Source organism: Thermobia domestica, chromosome 7 (assembly GCF_964235325.1).
Source record: "Thermobia domestica chromosome 7, izTheDome1.hap1.1, whole genome shotgun sequence".
NCBI classification, from domain to species: Eukaryota; Metazoa; Arthropoda; class Insecta; order Zygentoma; family Lepismatidae; genus Thermobia; species Thermobia domestica.
The window spans coordinates 212,004,731-212,022,386 of NC_137460.1; the positions used below are offsets into that span (position 1 = coordinate 212,004,731).

The window sequence follows — 17,656 nt, forward strand, 5'->3', positions numbered from 1 at the left end:
TGTACAGTGGGTCAGTTTCCGTACAGTTATTATCCGGTTATGTATTTTAATACCTTACAAAGTACATAAAGGAAAGGACAATTTCTATGCGTTTTCTATAAACAACTCCACAATAAGCATATACATAAGAAAATAAATCATTTGGAATATTCAGAAGAAGCCAAATACACACGAAATACTGGCCATATTACAAATCAAAAAAGTTTCCGTACACATAAAGAAATGCACGTAAATAAGGGTGCCACGTTGCGTTTCGACCGCAGTTAGTGATCAGTTGGTCCTCCTTTGGCCTTAAGCACTTCTCGCATTCGTTTCTGCATTGCAGCGACCAATTTTGATGTAATTGTAGGGGGGATGTTTCTCCATTCTTCACGTAATGCATTTTTCAACTGTCCCTTGTTTCTAATATTGTGTTTCTTAATGTGTCTTCCTAATTTATCCCACAGGTGCTCAATGGAATTACAGTCAGGAGATTGTGAAGAAGTATGAAGTTGTTTCGGCACATTATACAATAACCACTCTTTCACTTTTCGTGCAGTATGTTTAGGGTCGTTATCTTGCTGGAATATAAAAGAGGCTCCAATATTCAGTTTCTTGGCACTGCTGTGGAGATTCGGTTTCAGAATGTTCAGTTAAACATGCAAATTTCCTACTCCAGCTGCACTCACGCACCCCCAAACGATCACACCACCACCTCCGTGCTTTATAGTAGGATAGATGCTGGGGCACCATGTACGTATTTCGTTTCCTCCACACAATAATTCTTCCGTCGGACCCATGAATATTGAACCTGATATCATCACTAAATAAAACAGAGTTCCAGAAGCTAAATGGCTTGTCCACATGAGATTTTGCGAACTCTATACGTTTCTTGGCGTGCGCTTTACTAACATATGATTTCTTTCTGGCTATGCGACCGTTGTAGCCCGCTTTTCTGATGACAGGACGAACTGTTTCAGGAACAACTTGCACACCATAGTCGGATTCAAGCATACTAGCTAGTTTTGGAGCACTTCTTTTGGGTTCATTTTCAATAGTTCTTAAAAGAACACGTTTATGATCATCCTTCAGCTTCGTTGGACGACCACTGCGCGGTCGAACTTTCCAATTCTTTGTTGCAATATACCTATTTAAAATGTATTCTATTGTAGAATGTGATTTCTGTACTGTCTCCGCTATATTTCTAAGAGACTTACCTTCTTGTCTTAATTTTACAATTAGTTCGCGTATTGGAATTGGTACTTCAATTTTGACGCGTCATTTTACTGCCTCTTGCCCATCTTCCTTGCCCAAATGTGACTGCAGTAGTACCTTATCACTAATAGAGCACGCTACTGTCATCTGTAACTACAGCAAACGCTGTTTGGTGTGTGTTTTGCTTAATTCTTTTGTATATTTGTGCCGTGTACGGAAACTTTTTTGACCTCAATTTTCAGGAACTTAAATTATCAGTTATACTATTGGTATATTCAATACCATCACTATAATATATACACATTACAAGTAGACACGAACAAATTCAACTAAAGCAATTGTGTTTTATTATTTGTTTGCTTTAAGATATTATAACATTTTGAAATTACCAATCTTCGGTGTATGGAAACTTATTTGACTTACTGTAAGTGTCACACCACTAAATGTGATTTTGATCAGGTATGTAGTCCAGAATCTACGGTGGTATACGCCGCATACTTTCTGATTAATCTTAGTCACTTCAGAGTACCTTCTACTTTAAGACGTACAATACTTTTGTTTCGTTTATATTCACTTAATTAATCGAATTATGACTCCAGTATGAAAGTGACTAGATCAATTTCGTTTCTATCTTATTCTTATCAGCTGTTCAAGTATTTCGATTATGTGAGAAAAATCCGTTTTATCTGACTACTCTGCGATCACAAGAGAGAGAGACGGGGTGGAGGATGATACAAAGATAAATCGGAAAGATTTCGTCATATCTGTCCAATTTTTATCAGTGGAAATCAATACAAAATAGAAGCTAGTCTACTGGGTCCGAACCACCTCAAAACTTCCGAACTCAACATATATTTATGCAGTTTCTCAATAAAACTAAATTTGTTTAACATAAAAATGATTGATGTAACTTGAAAATGTGATCTTACATTTCATCTGCACTCTTTCTCTTATAATAACAATCTAGTTCTATCATTTTTTCTGAAAATATAGATGGAAGTGTTTTACAATTAGTTATCATCTTTTCAGGTGCAGGATAATGCCCATTCAATGCTACATAGACGCATCTGCTTGGAATATTGACCCCTCTCAACAAAACTTTCGGGGCGCGCGCATGGTACAAAGCTTTGTTTTAACTGTAATATTCGTATTTTCTCCCTACTCATCACCACCATTTTCTTAGTTCCTTCGGGAACATCGGGCGCGATTTTTTCCTCTTTCTTTAGCTACTGGCTTCGTTCCTTCTGCACTTCAACCCATGTTATTAATAGAGAGATTTACGCAAGGAGTATCATCCAGGAAATAAGATAAAATGATTTTAAACTACTAAACAGTACCGCAGCATTTATATTTTAATGGAACCACTAATACTGCCTTTTACAATGTTATTTTCATAAAAATGCCTTCTCTATTATCGCATGTCTTTAAAATTAACCATAGATATACATATGCCATGTGAAAATTTTAAGTCTACAGCAATGATTTTGATACAACTGAAGCAATAATAATAGACATATCCGACGGAAAAGTTTACAAAATTGACATTAAAAGGAAAACTAAGAATCTCTTCTTTGATGACAGCAAAGAAGAATAGAATGAAGAAGTAGAGCGAACATTCATGGATGGACAAGAAAACTTTATTAAAAAATTATATTTCTTGTCATCACCGAAAAGTTGGATACAAAACTTGTCCGGTGCTGTAAAGCTTGTAAACATCATTTTGAATAGTATAAACTGTTGAGGAGTATTTTTGAGTTACAGCTTCAGTAAGACTTCAGTTACAGACGCTCATAAAACAGTATCCAAAACATTTAGGAGAATCATTTGTGGATGAGTGTGTCCATTTCCAAGCTCATCGGAAATCTCTGAATGTAAATTACGCTGGCAGTGCAAGTCTATCACCAGGAGAAAAGTAAAAGGTAGGGAAACCTAATGAGGAAAACAGCACTTCATGTGGATAAGTAAATGCAAGTGGAGTTTCATGAACCAATAAGAATGAAGTAAATGGTTCTCGAACTACCAACGTAACGAAAGAGAAGTAAAGGAACTTATCTATACAAATGTTGGTATTGCCCTTCGGATATTCCTGTGCACAGCTGATTTAAACATGTTTGATGAACGATGTTTCTCAGTTTTAAAAAGAGCAAAAAATTATCTACCATCGACACTAACAGAACACCATTTGAACGAATTTGCAACTTTATGCATTGAAAACAAGTTACTTCAAAACTTGACTATAACAGTTTGATTTATGAATTTTCGAGAAATAAGACAAGATTTTTTTCTATTTACACTTTAAAGATTGATATTTCAAATGTGATTTAAGAGTATATTTAAAATTGATATATTTTTCTTTCCTGAAGCCACTGTACCATAATTATAGGCAAATCAGCCACAAATTTCATGTGCATATAATAATAGAAAATGTTAGTACAAAACAATCACATGAATTTAAAATTTATCCCGCTAAGAAGAAAACCCGCACAACTTGTTTTTCTTTACAATATGACAGCAATTAAGGTTGTTCTCTACCTATGGGCGCTAATTTCTAAATAAATGCTCCTAGGTGCAGAGTGAAGTGTCTTATCGGACAAGAGGTCTTACAAGTATTTGTGGTGTTATATAGTCTGTCGATTACATAATTGAGTTATAACCAAAAGATAGTTTTCCCGCACAGCACTGGTTAAAATTTCTTTCTTTCTTTTTTTAACATGGTGGGAAAAAACGTATGTCTTCTTTTTGGCTGATTGATTTATTGACTATTTTAATACAGACGTCAGCGAAGAGGCTATTTTTCCGTATCTGAAAACACACGCATACGGTGTTTGTTCATCACAAAACCCATCTGCCACAGCTGGAATCAAACCGGGAACTACATGCACCAGAAATGAATACTGGGCCACGCTGCCCCTGTCCTTTTTTTCGGAGCAGATATATGTGTACTTTGTCGCGTAAGAATTTCTTGTTTTAGCACCACGTTCCGTCTGGCTCGACTATTCAGGGTACTGACTTGCTAAGTAAGGTACCGATTTGGCAGAGGCTGTTTGAATTCGTGGGTCGAATTTGCACGAGAGTAGAATAGTTTTTTTAGAAAGGTACATTACCGATTACCTCACCGCACTTTTTTAGAAAATAAAAAATAGCAAAAATTGAGATTGAGGTGTGAGTCATTTTTGAAAGGAGCTTAGATCATCTCAAGCCAAAGTAAAAAAAAAAAAAAAAAAAAAAAGGACAAGACCAGCTCAATTTCAAAACCTGTAAAGAAACTAAGCTCAAATCACGTACTTCTTTTTCATAAGCTAGATGTCCCTAAGCTTATTTATATAAAATTCAAATTAGAGTTTCTTAGGTTCCACTCGCTGGTCTAGTGACTAGTGTAGCGGCCTCTGTTACACGTGATCCCTCCGGGTTCAATTCCGGATGGGAGAGTATTAAACAATACAGGATTTGGGATTACAACCCTTTAACTGTCTCAAATAGCCTCAGTGCTGAAGAAGGATATTTAACTTCAACAAACAGAATTACTTGTAATACGAATGGAAAATTTTGTATAAAATTGTGTAAATTTACAAAAAAAAATCATTCACGTGTCTATACTTACTAGAGTATAATATTTGGAATATTGTTTATAACTAAATATGATGCGTTTATTTGCTGAGTGGTGTCGGATTCACAACTATGGATATTATATTTAATATGAGAGTAAGAACAAGTTGATAGGAACACAACTTAAGAAAGAACATCTCACAAATATATCTTTGTTCCTAATTGTCTTCATGTTTACTACAAAGATGAAACTATAATTCTGTGTATGTGTAATTAGAGAATTACTCAAAATCACCACTTGTAGTGTACACTGAAATGGTACAGACAGCCAATTTAATATTTCGAACAACATCACCCAGAACAGCTCTCAACTGTCATTTATGAACTTTATACTCTATGGCAATGCATTGGATGTCTACGGTGGAAGAGTGTTCCATACAACAAATATCATTTTCCTTTAGATACAGAAATCATGTTTACTGACTAAGAAATAAAAAAAAATGCGGAATTAATATTTGTGTACCTCTACAAATTAATATCATTGAGTAAAGTTTAAAATCTACTGACCTTAGTCCCGGAACCGCAGTTACTTGAGATCCATCCTCATGTAGCCACGTGACTTCTGGAGGCGGAGAGCCATGTGCCGAACAACTGACCTGTGATCCTGTTGTATTTGAGAAGGCCAGTTTTGAAGGCGGTTCCAGAAGAAACACAGGACCCTGAACTCCAAGAAGCCCATATACTCCTGAAAAGAAGCAAAAAAAAATCGAATATTAGTTATATAATTTATGTACAATATCTATTTCTATGTGCTATGGAATACAAGATTACATTCGTTCGATTAGTCAACGTTTCACTGCATATACTACGAAGGCGCTTTCTACAAATTCCGTTAAGCTACCCCAGGAGAACCACGTGAGATGGTGAAACAAGGATAAGCTTAATCTATTCATTGTTTTTGTACATCTCCCATACCAAAAGACCGTTCAGTCATTGTGAAATAGCGAGCGTGAAAACATATTGATTTGAATCAAAGCGGCCGCCAAGTGGGAAATACATTATGTAATTCGATTTCTCCCACGGCTTCTCAGTTCCTTAAAATTCCAAGACCAGGCAGTTCAGATGCCACACGAACCACACGTTTCATGCGTTCATCAAGGTCAACTTCCGCCGCATATATCCTTTTTTGCCCACTTTCGTCATGTGTATCGATAAGTCATTCTTAAAACTCTCTGTAAAAGCTTTGCACAATGCAACCACTTATAAAGTTCCCGTCATAACACTTAATCATTCGACAATGAATTGCGATTGTACTGTGTTTTCGCCTCGAGAAATCGAATTGCATCATGCAGTTCACACTTGGCGGACGCTTCGATTGTACTCAGTAGATTCCCACGCTTGCTAGAACACAATGATGGAACGACAGAGTCTGTTTTTTGGCATAAACCATGTCGAATCGATACTAAGGAGTTACTATTTAAGAGAAGATATCTTGGACATCAAAGTAATTTATGTAAAAAAAATTATTGTGTGAAATATCTGAAATCTTTGCTGCCACTGTGTGGTTCTAGTTATCATAGACATACAGCTCCTACATTAATGTATATTGTTTTCTTCACCTAGCTCACACTGGAATCACATTTCGGTCATTAACAGCTGTTATACACTGTACACTCCAGAAATCAACACAAATGTCAATACGTTATGAGTTCTATGGGTACTTATGTATGATGTGATATGGATGTCTTTTGACACATTCCTTACCGTTAATTGCATTTTAGGATTTTATTTCTATGCAATATTTCTGTTTCAATCATAGTTCTTGTATTGGCTTACTACATCATCACAGGTATTCTGCCTTTATTGGCAGGTCACTTGCCGCAGCTGAGAAGCTTCCATGCTCCACGGTCCTCCGCTAACCTTTTCGTCTTCGCGTATGATCTTTCTGTTTTAATATCATCCATTAATTGTAGTCTCCTTCGCCCCCTCCCTCTTTCCCGCCACCATACTCTCTAGGACGTCCTTCATGATACAATCTCTTATTAGGCAATGTCCCAACCAGTTTCTCTTCCTCTTCCTAATAAAATCTAAAAGTGTTCTTTTCTCAACCACCATTTCTAACACTCTCTCATTCGTTTTCCGCTCGACCCAACAAATTCTTTCCATTCTTCTCCACACTCACATTACAAGAACTACTACTACAAGGCTTACTACAAGGTAATCAAAAAAGTAATTCTGTTCCTCACACCTCAAGACCACTACTGCATCCGCAAAAGGTTATGCTTACTGTATGGTGAAGTTGACGGAAAATGGTGCATTACGAGATCTTTCTACCTGGTCAGATCATACTGCTGACCTCTATTCTCAGCAGTTGCAAAGAGTGCACCGTGCACTAAAGCAGAAAGAGCCGGCATTGGCGAATTGCAAGGGTGTGCTATTCCTGCACGACAATGCCAAGCGACATATTGCAAATAGGAGCCGGGAGATACCCTTAGCAACATTGCTGGGAGACACTGTGAAATGCACCATATTTCCCGGAATTTGTGCCAACAGGTTGCCGCCTGTTTCATTCCCTCGACAACTACGTACTTCCGTGTGAGATCCTTTGTAAAATGAGCTTGATCCTGCTCTCATCCACGAGCGCCGAGTTTTATCATCAGGCTATTGTACAGCTGCCAGAAAGTTGGCAAAAGGTGTTGAAAACTGATGGAGATTACTTCGAACCTTAAAGGTATTGTTCTGCATTGTTCTGTATTGAACCGTCCACTGTATTGAACCATTCATTGTTTATCACTGCTCTAGGGTGACAAGAACTTTTTCATTTCCTTTAAAAATGAATGTATAAGCTGTTGTAGAAATAACACAGCACGAATTCAATTTGTGGAATTTCAGAAATCGTAATGTACGAAGTGCATAGAATAAAACTTCTTTACTCATAAAATATTAATGTAAAAAATAAATTGAATCATGAATTTAACTAACTAGCTCTATGGCCTATGGAAACCGGAGGTTCAATGCCGCGTTCACTAAATCTCTCCACTGAATTCTATCCTTAGCCAATTGGATCCAGTTTCTACTTTGTATTCCTATTTCTGCGAGATCCATCTTAATATTGTCCTCGCATCTTCGACTAATGGTTGTTTTCCGGTTGATCTTCCAGTTAAGATTTTGACAGCGTTCCTATTTTCTTCCATCCTGGCTACATGACCTGCCCACCTAAGCCTCTTAGACTTCATAACCTTAACAATGTTGGGTAAACCGTATAAATTATGGAGTTCCTTGTTATGGAGTTTCCGACATTCCCCATTCGCGTTTCTCTTGGCTCCGAATATTAGTCTCAGAGTCTTGTTCTCAAATACTTTCAACCGATGTTCTTCCCTCCGAGTAAGCGACAATGTTTCGCAATCATACAGAACAACAAACACGATTATCGTTTTATATACCGGTATTTTAAGCTTTAAATTCCTTGTCAGAATTTGCGACGACAAGAGATTTTGAACTGAATAATAACATGAATTTCCTGCTTTTAGTCGACATTTAATTTCTTCGTGAATATGGTTTTCGTCTGTTAATATTGATCCTAGATATTTGAAAGTATCCACTTTATCAAAAATATTATTCGATATTTTAACGGATCCATAATTTGCGGTATTATGATCCCGACGAACTTCCATGTATTTGGTTTTCTCTGCATTTCATTCTAAACCCATGTATCTGCAAGCGTTTAGTAAGACCTATGCATTTCTTTCTATTGTTCTCCTATCATTCCCTATTAAATTTACATCCTCAGCATATGTCATAACCTGATGACCCCTTTCAACTCTAGGCTCTGACTTTCTTTATGGCGTATTCCAGAACAAAGCTGAATAATAATGGCGACAACGCATCTCCTTGTTTCAGGCCATTCTCAGCGTGAAAGCTTGTGGACAAAGCTTTTCTTACCCGGACTTTACTTTGGGATTCATTTAAATATATCTAAATTAATCTAATTAGCTTTTTCGATATTCCAAATTCTTTAAGAATATCGTACAATGCTTTTCTCTTAACCGAATCGTAATCCTTTCTAAAATCAATAAATAGTTGATGTACCGAGATATTGCATTCCCACATCTTTTCAAGTATTTGTCGAATGGTAAATATTTTGTCGATAGTGATCGATTTCGTCTAAATTTGCACTTATAATCTCTAATAACTTTATCTGCGTATGGGGTCAATCTTGCTAAAAGAATGTTTGAGAGGATTTTATAGGACGTCGACAGATGAGAAATGCCTCGATAATTATTACAATCAGTTTTGTCGCCTTTCTTGTGAACTGGAACAATGATTGAATCTTTGCACTCTTGTGGCAATTCTTCCTTGCACTGGATAAGGAGAATTAATTTGTGTACCTTGTTTCATAATTTTTCGCCTCCAGCTAAAATTAACTCAGCCGAAATTCCGTCTATACGTACCGGGATATTTGTGTTTCTTTAATTTCTTTATAGCGATTTCTACTTCTATTCGGTTAGGTTCTGGAATATACAGTTCTGCGGTGTGTATTTCCCTTTCTCCACACTCATAAGTTTTGGCTGCGTGTTAAACAATTCGTCAAAGAATTTTTCCATCTATTTAAAATGCTATCTATGTCAGTGAGAAATGCTCCTTCAGCTTTTTTTAATATAGAGGCACGAGGTTCATTGCCTATCTTAAATTCGTTGATACCTTTATATATGCCCCGAATGTTTTATTGTTACTTCCAAGTTCCATAATTCATGTTTCATAATTTTAGCTTTTAACATGAGATGAATTTAAGTCTACAGGAGAGAAATGGATCATAAAAGTCAATGATTCAGAAAAAATAGCGAAACAACAATGTGGAAGAAGACGATCGAACCCACGGTTACAATGTTCTACAGCACAAACTCACATAATCTGGGATCAGACTATGTACCCTAGGACCTGAAATCAGTGCTCTGGTACTGAGCCACTGATGCAACTGTTAAGTCAATTAAATGTTCTTTAGTAGAATGAATTCTACGTTCCGTATGAACACAAGATCGTACAGTTTAATTCATTGCTCAGTTTAATTCATTCCTATATCATTAAAAATACTTTTACTAAACATTTTTGTACGTAACGTTTAAGAAACAAATTTTTAAAATTAGGAATTTACACTGTATATATAAAACCAAGAATTGTGTGGAGGAAAGTGTTCTATGTCTTTCAGAAACGACAAATTTAATTATGTCCTAAGCTGTGGGAGGTTCGGTTAAAATTGTAATTTTCCTGAAAAACATCAACAACTTTCCTGTAGCTGTCTCACATATAAATCAAAATTTTCGATGTTATCCTATGCTTGTTCCATTGGTATCCGCCAATGTTATTTGTTGTACGACGTCGAGATTGATGGGAAACAACCCGTAGTCACCGGAATTCCTATCACTTCTCATTAGAACGGAACGAATGACATATTCTAGAAAAAAAGAGGAAAACATGGACACAAAAGCGACAGATATTGTGAAAAGCACTTCTATAAAATGACAGAGAATCATGTATCTGCTAATGAAAATGCTATTGTAGTTGTGACTTCAAAGGATATCGGCTGCTCTTTTTTTTTAAAAAAAACTGCTTTTGTACTTGTATATACTTGTATATTTTTCTTTCTTTTGTGTATGTAAGTGTCTGTATTTGACCTCTGATTATAAAATCCCATTTTTCAAACAGTATGACACACACAAAGCATTTATTTTCCCGCAATCTTGACAATAGTGTAAGAAATCCTATTCAAATATGCACATAATTCCATCCAAGACACATAGAGAAATATTCTTTTTAAGTGAGAATAACATATTATTTTTCCTTTTGCTTGATAATGACGTTAGGCCAGAAGGAAATTATGTGAGTGTGGGAAAACTGAATTCAAAATTCCAACGGATATCAACATTTCATAACCCTTTAATGCCGAAAGGAACTAGTTTTAGAATCCTTCTTTTGAGAACACGTTATATTCGTCAAAGAACATATACACTACACAACAAAATTGGTGGTAGAAAACAGTGGCGGCGATTGGACGTTAAAAATGGGGGGGGGGGCAAGACATGATCTGAATATTTGTATATCAATGTTAGTTTCCCTGGTTGCTTCCAACGTTTTGTTTGGCGAAAGGTTGTATAACTAATAGGATACTATCTTTTTCAGTTAAAATACCGTATATCGTATTTCAAATTGAGCTCCTCCGTGGCTAAGCGGTTAGCGTACGCGCCTTTGGCGCGGGAGACCCGGGTTCGATTCCCGGCGGGAGCTCATGTAGTTCGGATTCCACGTTAATCAGTAGGTCCACGTCTCATATAGCCTCGCTGCTGAAACGGGACGTTAAACTCAAAATCAACTCAACTCGTATTTCAAATTTTATTAAGTACATTGATAAGAGAAACGCAAGTAGGTACTAGTCCTTTATATTCTTAAACGAAGATGTAAGATTTGATTCCTTGCTAATGAACATCTTAAAATTGTCTGGAAGATTGTGTGATCAGATTATTTAATAACAAATTGCAAAACAAATAAATACAAAGGATAATATTAATCATAGTAATGAACAATAAGGCTTGTTTTGAAGATATTATATTGAAACTGGGGATTAATGAACAACTTAATGTTTAGTTCCACACATGCTATTAAATGTATGTTATTTCTCTTAGAAAATGAAAGTAAATACTACAAGCGTATGCTACGACATTTAAAGAAATCTCGAGACATGTTCGTTTAACGCATCCATAATTTGCCATATTACGGTCCCGACGCACTTCCATGTATTTAGTTTTCTCTGCATTTACTTCTAAACCCATGTCCCTGCAAGCGTTTAATAAGATCTCTGCATTTCTTTCTATTGTTCTCCTATCATCCCCTATTAAATTTACATCATCAGCATATGCCATAACCTGGTGAATACCGTTCAACTCTAGGCCCTGGTTGCTATCTTTCATTTTCCTTTTAGCTTATTCAAGGACAAGATTAAATAATAATGACGACAACGCATCTCCTTGTTTCAGGCCATTTTCGACGTGAAAGCTTGTGGACAAAAATTTTCCTACTTTACTTTGGGATTCATTTAAACATATCTTAATTAATCTAATTAGCTTTCTCGGTATTCCAAGTTCTATAAGAACGTTGTATAATGTTTCAATAATAATAATAATAATAATAATAATAATAATCTAATGGGATTTATTAATACCAATTTCTTACTCGTGTTTTACATATCTCTTGCGACTTGTTGTCAGCTTAACTGTATATGTTTACTTAATGATTTGACTGTTTCACTGCTGTATATATTATCCTCTTACTCTTGAAAATATTGCAGTAGAAGTAATTTATAAAATGTATGAAGATGAAAAATCAACTTTATTAAAGACGATAAATCCGTTAGTAGAGGCAGAACTACAGGAAAAGGCTTCCAATATATGCGAGTGCGTGTTTCTGGTATGAGATGCTTTTCTGTGATGAAAATTAACTCTGAAATATGATATTCAAGAGAAGAGGGAAAAATGCAAAAGTCTTTTCGCTGCTAATTTGGAATAACTAGCAAAAATTTCCTCTCCTTTTTCAGGATTTAAACTTTATTTCCCACTGCGGTTTTCATTGCTTTTTCATATTATATATATATATATTAGTTACATTACCTAAGGTAAGAGAGAAAAAAATTCCTGTGTCCTTTTGGTACTGAATACAGGAAAGAAAAATTTAGTTGCAATCTTAATATTTAAATAAATGTCACTTGAGCTTAAGGAATGCGAATATTTATTGTCGCAGAAATGTATCAATCTTCATATGTAATTAAACTGTCTCTATGAGTCAAGGAATGCGAGTGTTTATTACGGCAGAAATAATAACAATGTTTATATATAAATGAACTGTCTCGGCAACTCAGGGGACGCGAATGTTTGTTGGCGCAGAAATAATACTAATCGTGATATTGAAACAAAATGCCTCCCCGGCTCAAGCAGTCAAATCTAAATTGTAAAGATTTTTGTCTCTTAGGGTAGAGCTAAAAGTTGGTACAAGGGAGTTTGAACTTTCGCATCACCTTTTATTATGAGGTATTCTCTTGTATAGAATACAAATAAGTATAAGTTCTATTTCTTTGTAGGTTTGTTGGTAAAATTATCGGGGTTCAACGACCATGTGTCTTAGGGCTTGTTGGATGGATTCCGCTCAGTGATCATGAGCCTTAGAGAGTTGGTGGATGGGTTCCCCTCAGTGACCATGCGTCTTAGTGCTTGTTGGGTGGGTTCCTCTCAGTGACCAACACTCTAACAAGAAGGCAGACTTTGTCAAGTGAACTTCGGGGCCATTTTTTGCGAGGATTCTAGTGCACATTCAAAGAGTTACTGTAACAAACTGGGAGAGCGCAATGGGAAAAAATAACGGAGAAAAACCGTTTTCAAAAAGTTTTCTACTCTCCACATATACTTTACGACGCGCAAGTTTATCAAGTAAGGGGGTGGCAGAGTGAGTAAAGTGTGCGACTCGTATACAAAGGGTTACAGGTTCGATACCCGTTCAAGTCAGTCTTTGTTTCCTTTTTTTTCAACCAATAAAGTAGTCATTTTAACTATAAGTAAAATATTAATTCACCATATGTTTATAATGAATAAAACAATAGAAATTTTCAAATCACTTGTAAAATTTTTCATTTCAATGTTCCATGTTAACTAGCAAGAAAATTTAATCTATTCCGTAAACATACTAATATCACGAGTTGTATTATAGTTACGACAGTCAACGGCGCCGAATTCTCTGTAAATTTGGGGGAGCATTCATAAAAATTACATACAACAATATATGTAAGAATAAAAAATACAAATAAAAATACATATTCATAAAAGTACATGGGGTCCAGCCCAGCCCAGCCTCCCCGCCAAAATCGGCGCCCTTGACGACAGTCGTTGTGTAATAAATGTTCTGGATGCTTCGTATCTTCATCTGTTGACAGTGTGATAATTTCAAATGAGTTGAGGGTGAAATCCCCTTTGCTAATACTAACCAAAGGAGATTTCCACCTCATTCCCCTTGTAGTTCTCACACTGTCAACAGATGTATACACGAAGCTTCAAGAATTTTTACACAACGATTGCAGTAACAATAATTACATTTTGTACGGAAGTACGGAAGAGATTACATTTTGTTCCTAGTTAACATGGAACATTGAAAGATTTTATAGGAGATAGAAAATTTCTATTGTTTTAATTCATTATAAACAGATGGCGAATTAATATTTCACTTATAGTTACAAATAGCTACTTTATTGGTTGAAGCAAAAAAAAAATTGACTCGAACGGGAATCGAACCATGAACCCTTTGCACTTAAGTCGGGGATTCCTCTCAGTCTGCCACGCCGTCACTTGATAAGTTTGCGCATCATACGATAATGCGTCGAGTAGAAAACTTTAAGACTATTTTTCTCTGTTATTTGTGGCCATTGCGCTCTCCCAGTTTGTAATATTAACTCTTTAAATGTGCACTAGCACTTCGCTGAAATGGCCCCGAAGTTTATTTACCAAAGTCTGTTTTCTCCTTGTCAGAGAGTTGGTGGTAGGTGCCTCTCAATGACCATGTGTCTTAGGGAGAGTATTAAGGAACTCTCAATGTCTAGGCGTCTTAGAAAGGAGGTTAAAGCGCTCTCAATTACCAGGCGTCTTAGAGAGTTGGAGGTTTGATCAACTGGGATCGATTGATGTCCTGTCTCTTTTTTATGCACAAATGTTGCTACCTGTTTGAATATTCGTCGCTTGCCGATCATTGACGATAGTTGACGACGTCTTCTATGTGGCTGTCATCTGAAGTGTGTTTACGGCCAGCATGTGTGTAAAACCACGTGGATTATTACAATATTGTTGCAGAAAAATATCTTTCCATTGGTTTTGATCCCTTGTTAGAGTTTGTTGTGTGCTATATGTGGGTCAGTGTGAGAGGCCCGGACCAATTCCTTGTGAAAGCTCACATCATTCAGATTCCATGGTAAGCTGTACTGTAAATTACGTTTCATATAAGCTCGGTGCTGAATGTGGGCGCCAAACTTTCCAAAAAGTACAATCATTCAATCCTGTGCTAAACCAATTTATTTGTGATCATCATTATCCAGCTACCGAAAATACTAACATTAACTTCCTTCTTAGTCTTCCCAGAGTTTTATTCTGCTACATAACGATACAAGCCCTATGCAATACGTGACGTCAATCTCCTCCCGACTCCTTGCAGTATTCGATATTATCCGTATAGTATTCGTGCTCTGTAGTTGATATAAAACTCAAGTTCCTGTGACCTTCTGTTAGTTCATATCTTTTCCCCTTAATTTTTTTTTCTCAAAACTTTGTTTTTGAAAGGACTTAAAATCTGATCCTCTCTTTTTGCCTCAACCATTTTCCTCAAAACTCTGTATTTGCAAACCCTCAGGATCTGTTCATCTCCTTTTGTAACAAATAGTTTTCTCTAAACTTTAGTTTCCAGAAACTCTCAGAATCTGTTTGTCTCTTCTATCGTCAAATAATTTTTTCAAAACTTTTTTTTTCAAAAATCCTCAAAATGTTTTCTCATGTTTTCTAGTTATATTACTTTCCCGAAACTTTACTATTTGAGTAAACAAAACTATTTTCAAAACTTTTACAAACTGATAAGCTCTTTTACCTGCAAATATTTTTCTTAAAACTTTATTTTTTTTAAAAAAAGTCCTTACTTGATCAGCTTATCTCTTCCTCCAAATATATTTATTTTTTTAAATTTTTATTTTCAAAAATTCTTAGTATCTGTTCTCCTCTGCATGTCAAGGACCGACCTTTGCATATTATACAATAAACAAAACTACGTTTATGTATATTATTATTATTATTATTATTATTATTATTATTATTATTATTATTATTATTATTATTATTATTATTATTATTAAATATTATATCTGTTGGCGGATCTTAGAACAAACGAGTATTGTATTTCATGTTCGGGTCTGGAACTATTTCTTCCACATTTCCCGATCTTCAAATTCCTTTTTTTTAATCCGGGTATTTCTTTATATTTTTCAAATCGTTGATCAGTTTCTTCTTCTCGTTCTTAATCCTCGCTTTTCTACCATTTTTCTTTCGATGACGGTATGAAGGAGACAATTTCTTAATAAGATATATCCAATCTAAATTGACTCTCCAACTAACGAGGAAACGGTCCCAAGTGTAAAGAACTTATTTGGCTGGGGTCCGGATATGTGTTACGGAAGACCAAAGTAGGAGACACGTATTTTGGCGTTTGGGCCCATACGCAGAAATTTCCGAAATACGGGACCCCAAAGTGGCCCTACATGCTATAACTAGGAAGCGAATGGCGTTACTTGTACACAACCGATTTGACTGGGGTCCGGATATGTTTTACGGGAGACCAAAGTAGGAAGACACGTATTTTGTCGTTTGGGCCCATACGCAGAAATTTCTGAGATATGGGGCCCCAGGGTAGCCCTACATGCTATAACTAGGAAGCGAATGACATTACAGGTACAGAATGTTGGCTTGGGTTGGAATATGTTGAAATATATCCAAAAGTATGAGACTTGTGTTTGTTGTTAGGTCCCACAAAAAGGAATGTCGAATATACAGGATCCCATATTGCTAGATTTTCAATAAGGCCATGATGTTGGCGTATGTGGTACCCATTAAATTCTGAACAGATGTACTGCTGGCACGAGCCGTCGAGGGGGGATCTGCTGACCACAAGGGTATCAACGGAGCGAAAGAATGATTACGTTTTTCGCTTGTATTTCTATGGCTAGGATGTGTGGAAACCGGGCGGTACACTTTTTTGCAAGAGAGTGAACATTAAAATTTAATCGATACGGCGTGTGTTGTCAGAAAACCGGGCAGAGTGGCGGAAGTAAAGTTTGCCAGTCTGTCAGGTTAGGTCGAAAAAACAATCTACCTCCCTTTGACTTGGGCTTATAATAGTCATATCCGGACCCCAGCCAAACCGGTTGTTTACACTTGGGACCGTTTCCTCGTAAGAATGCTGGCTAGAGGTCTGCACGGGCTCGGACCGTAAATTTGTAAATATAGAACCATATTTCTCGGGCCTTTTCGGGACTAACTTTGTAAATATAGTGTACAATGATATTTATCAGACCGTTCGTTCTGGAGAACTTTTAAAGCACATCTAAATTTGTAACTTAAAATACCCACACTAAATATCTGATTATCATTGTGAAATTAAGAGTAAAACTAAGTTTGTAGTGGAGAGAAAACTAAACGTAACAGAAATAAGCAAGCTTAGCTTGTATGTGAGTGTAAGCTTGAGCAGCCAAGTTTGGATTCCATTCTTTTTCTTTATAGCAATTGACAATAACTGCTTTGAGGACTACCTGAGTGAGTACAGTAAACATCCATTTGCATAAGAGTTTGCACACAGCGACATTTTGTTTTAAATATTTGAAGTGTTCATGTTTCAAACGAAACGAAATGAAATATTTAGTTCAATGTTCCACAATTATGCACCGCGGCTAAGACGAATTTTATATAAATGACCACTTTCTTTAGTAATTTCATATAGTTAGTAAGTGTAAACGACAACACTAGCCTGCGATGGGTCCGTTTTTCCATATTGGATGATGGATTCCTATATATCTTGGTGCGCTTAATCACAAAACGACCTTAGTTTGTTTTCATCGTGTCAGAATTGTTTGCAAATGGCAATGTACCAAATGTATTATATGTCGAAAAATATCATCTATGCGACTTAATGACTTGTTTGATCATCAATATGACCTGAAGATCACCACACATGACCCACTGATGATCATGATACTTAATTTTCTGGAACTAAAATAGCAAATTTTTGTAACGTTTTTATAAGTGTACAGAATTTCCTATGAGTATTGACGCATACCTGTTGTCATTGTGAAGCA

The 17,656-nt window shown here is 36.1% G+C and overlaps 1 protein-coding gene across 1 annotated transcript in view; it reads right to left on the bottom strand.

Moving 5' to 3' along the window:
* LOC145690710 (cell adhesion molecule Dscam1-like) overlaps nucleotides 1-17,656 on the bottom strand; it is a 934,280-nt gene that overhangs the window by 767,024 nt on the left and 149,600 nt on the right. The window contains exon 3 of the mRNA XM_081765878.1: nucleotides 5,308-5,485. Within this exon, the coding sequence (XP_081622004.1) occupies nucleotides 5,308-5,485 (178 nt within the window). The remainder of the gene's footprint in view (nucleotides 1-5,307; nucleotides 5,486-17,656) is intronic.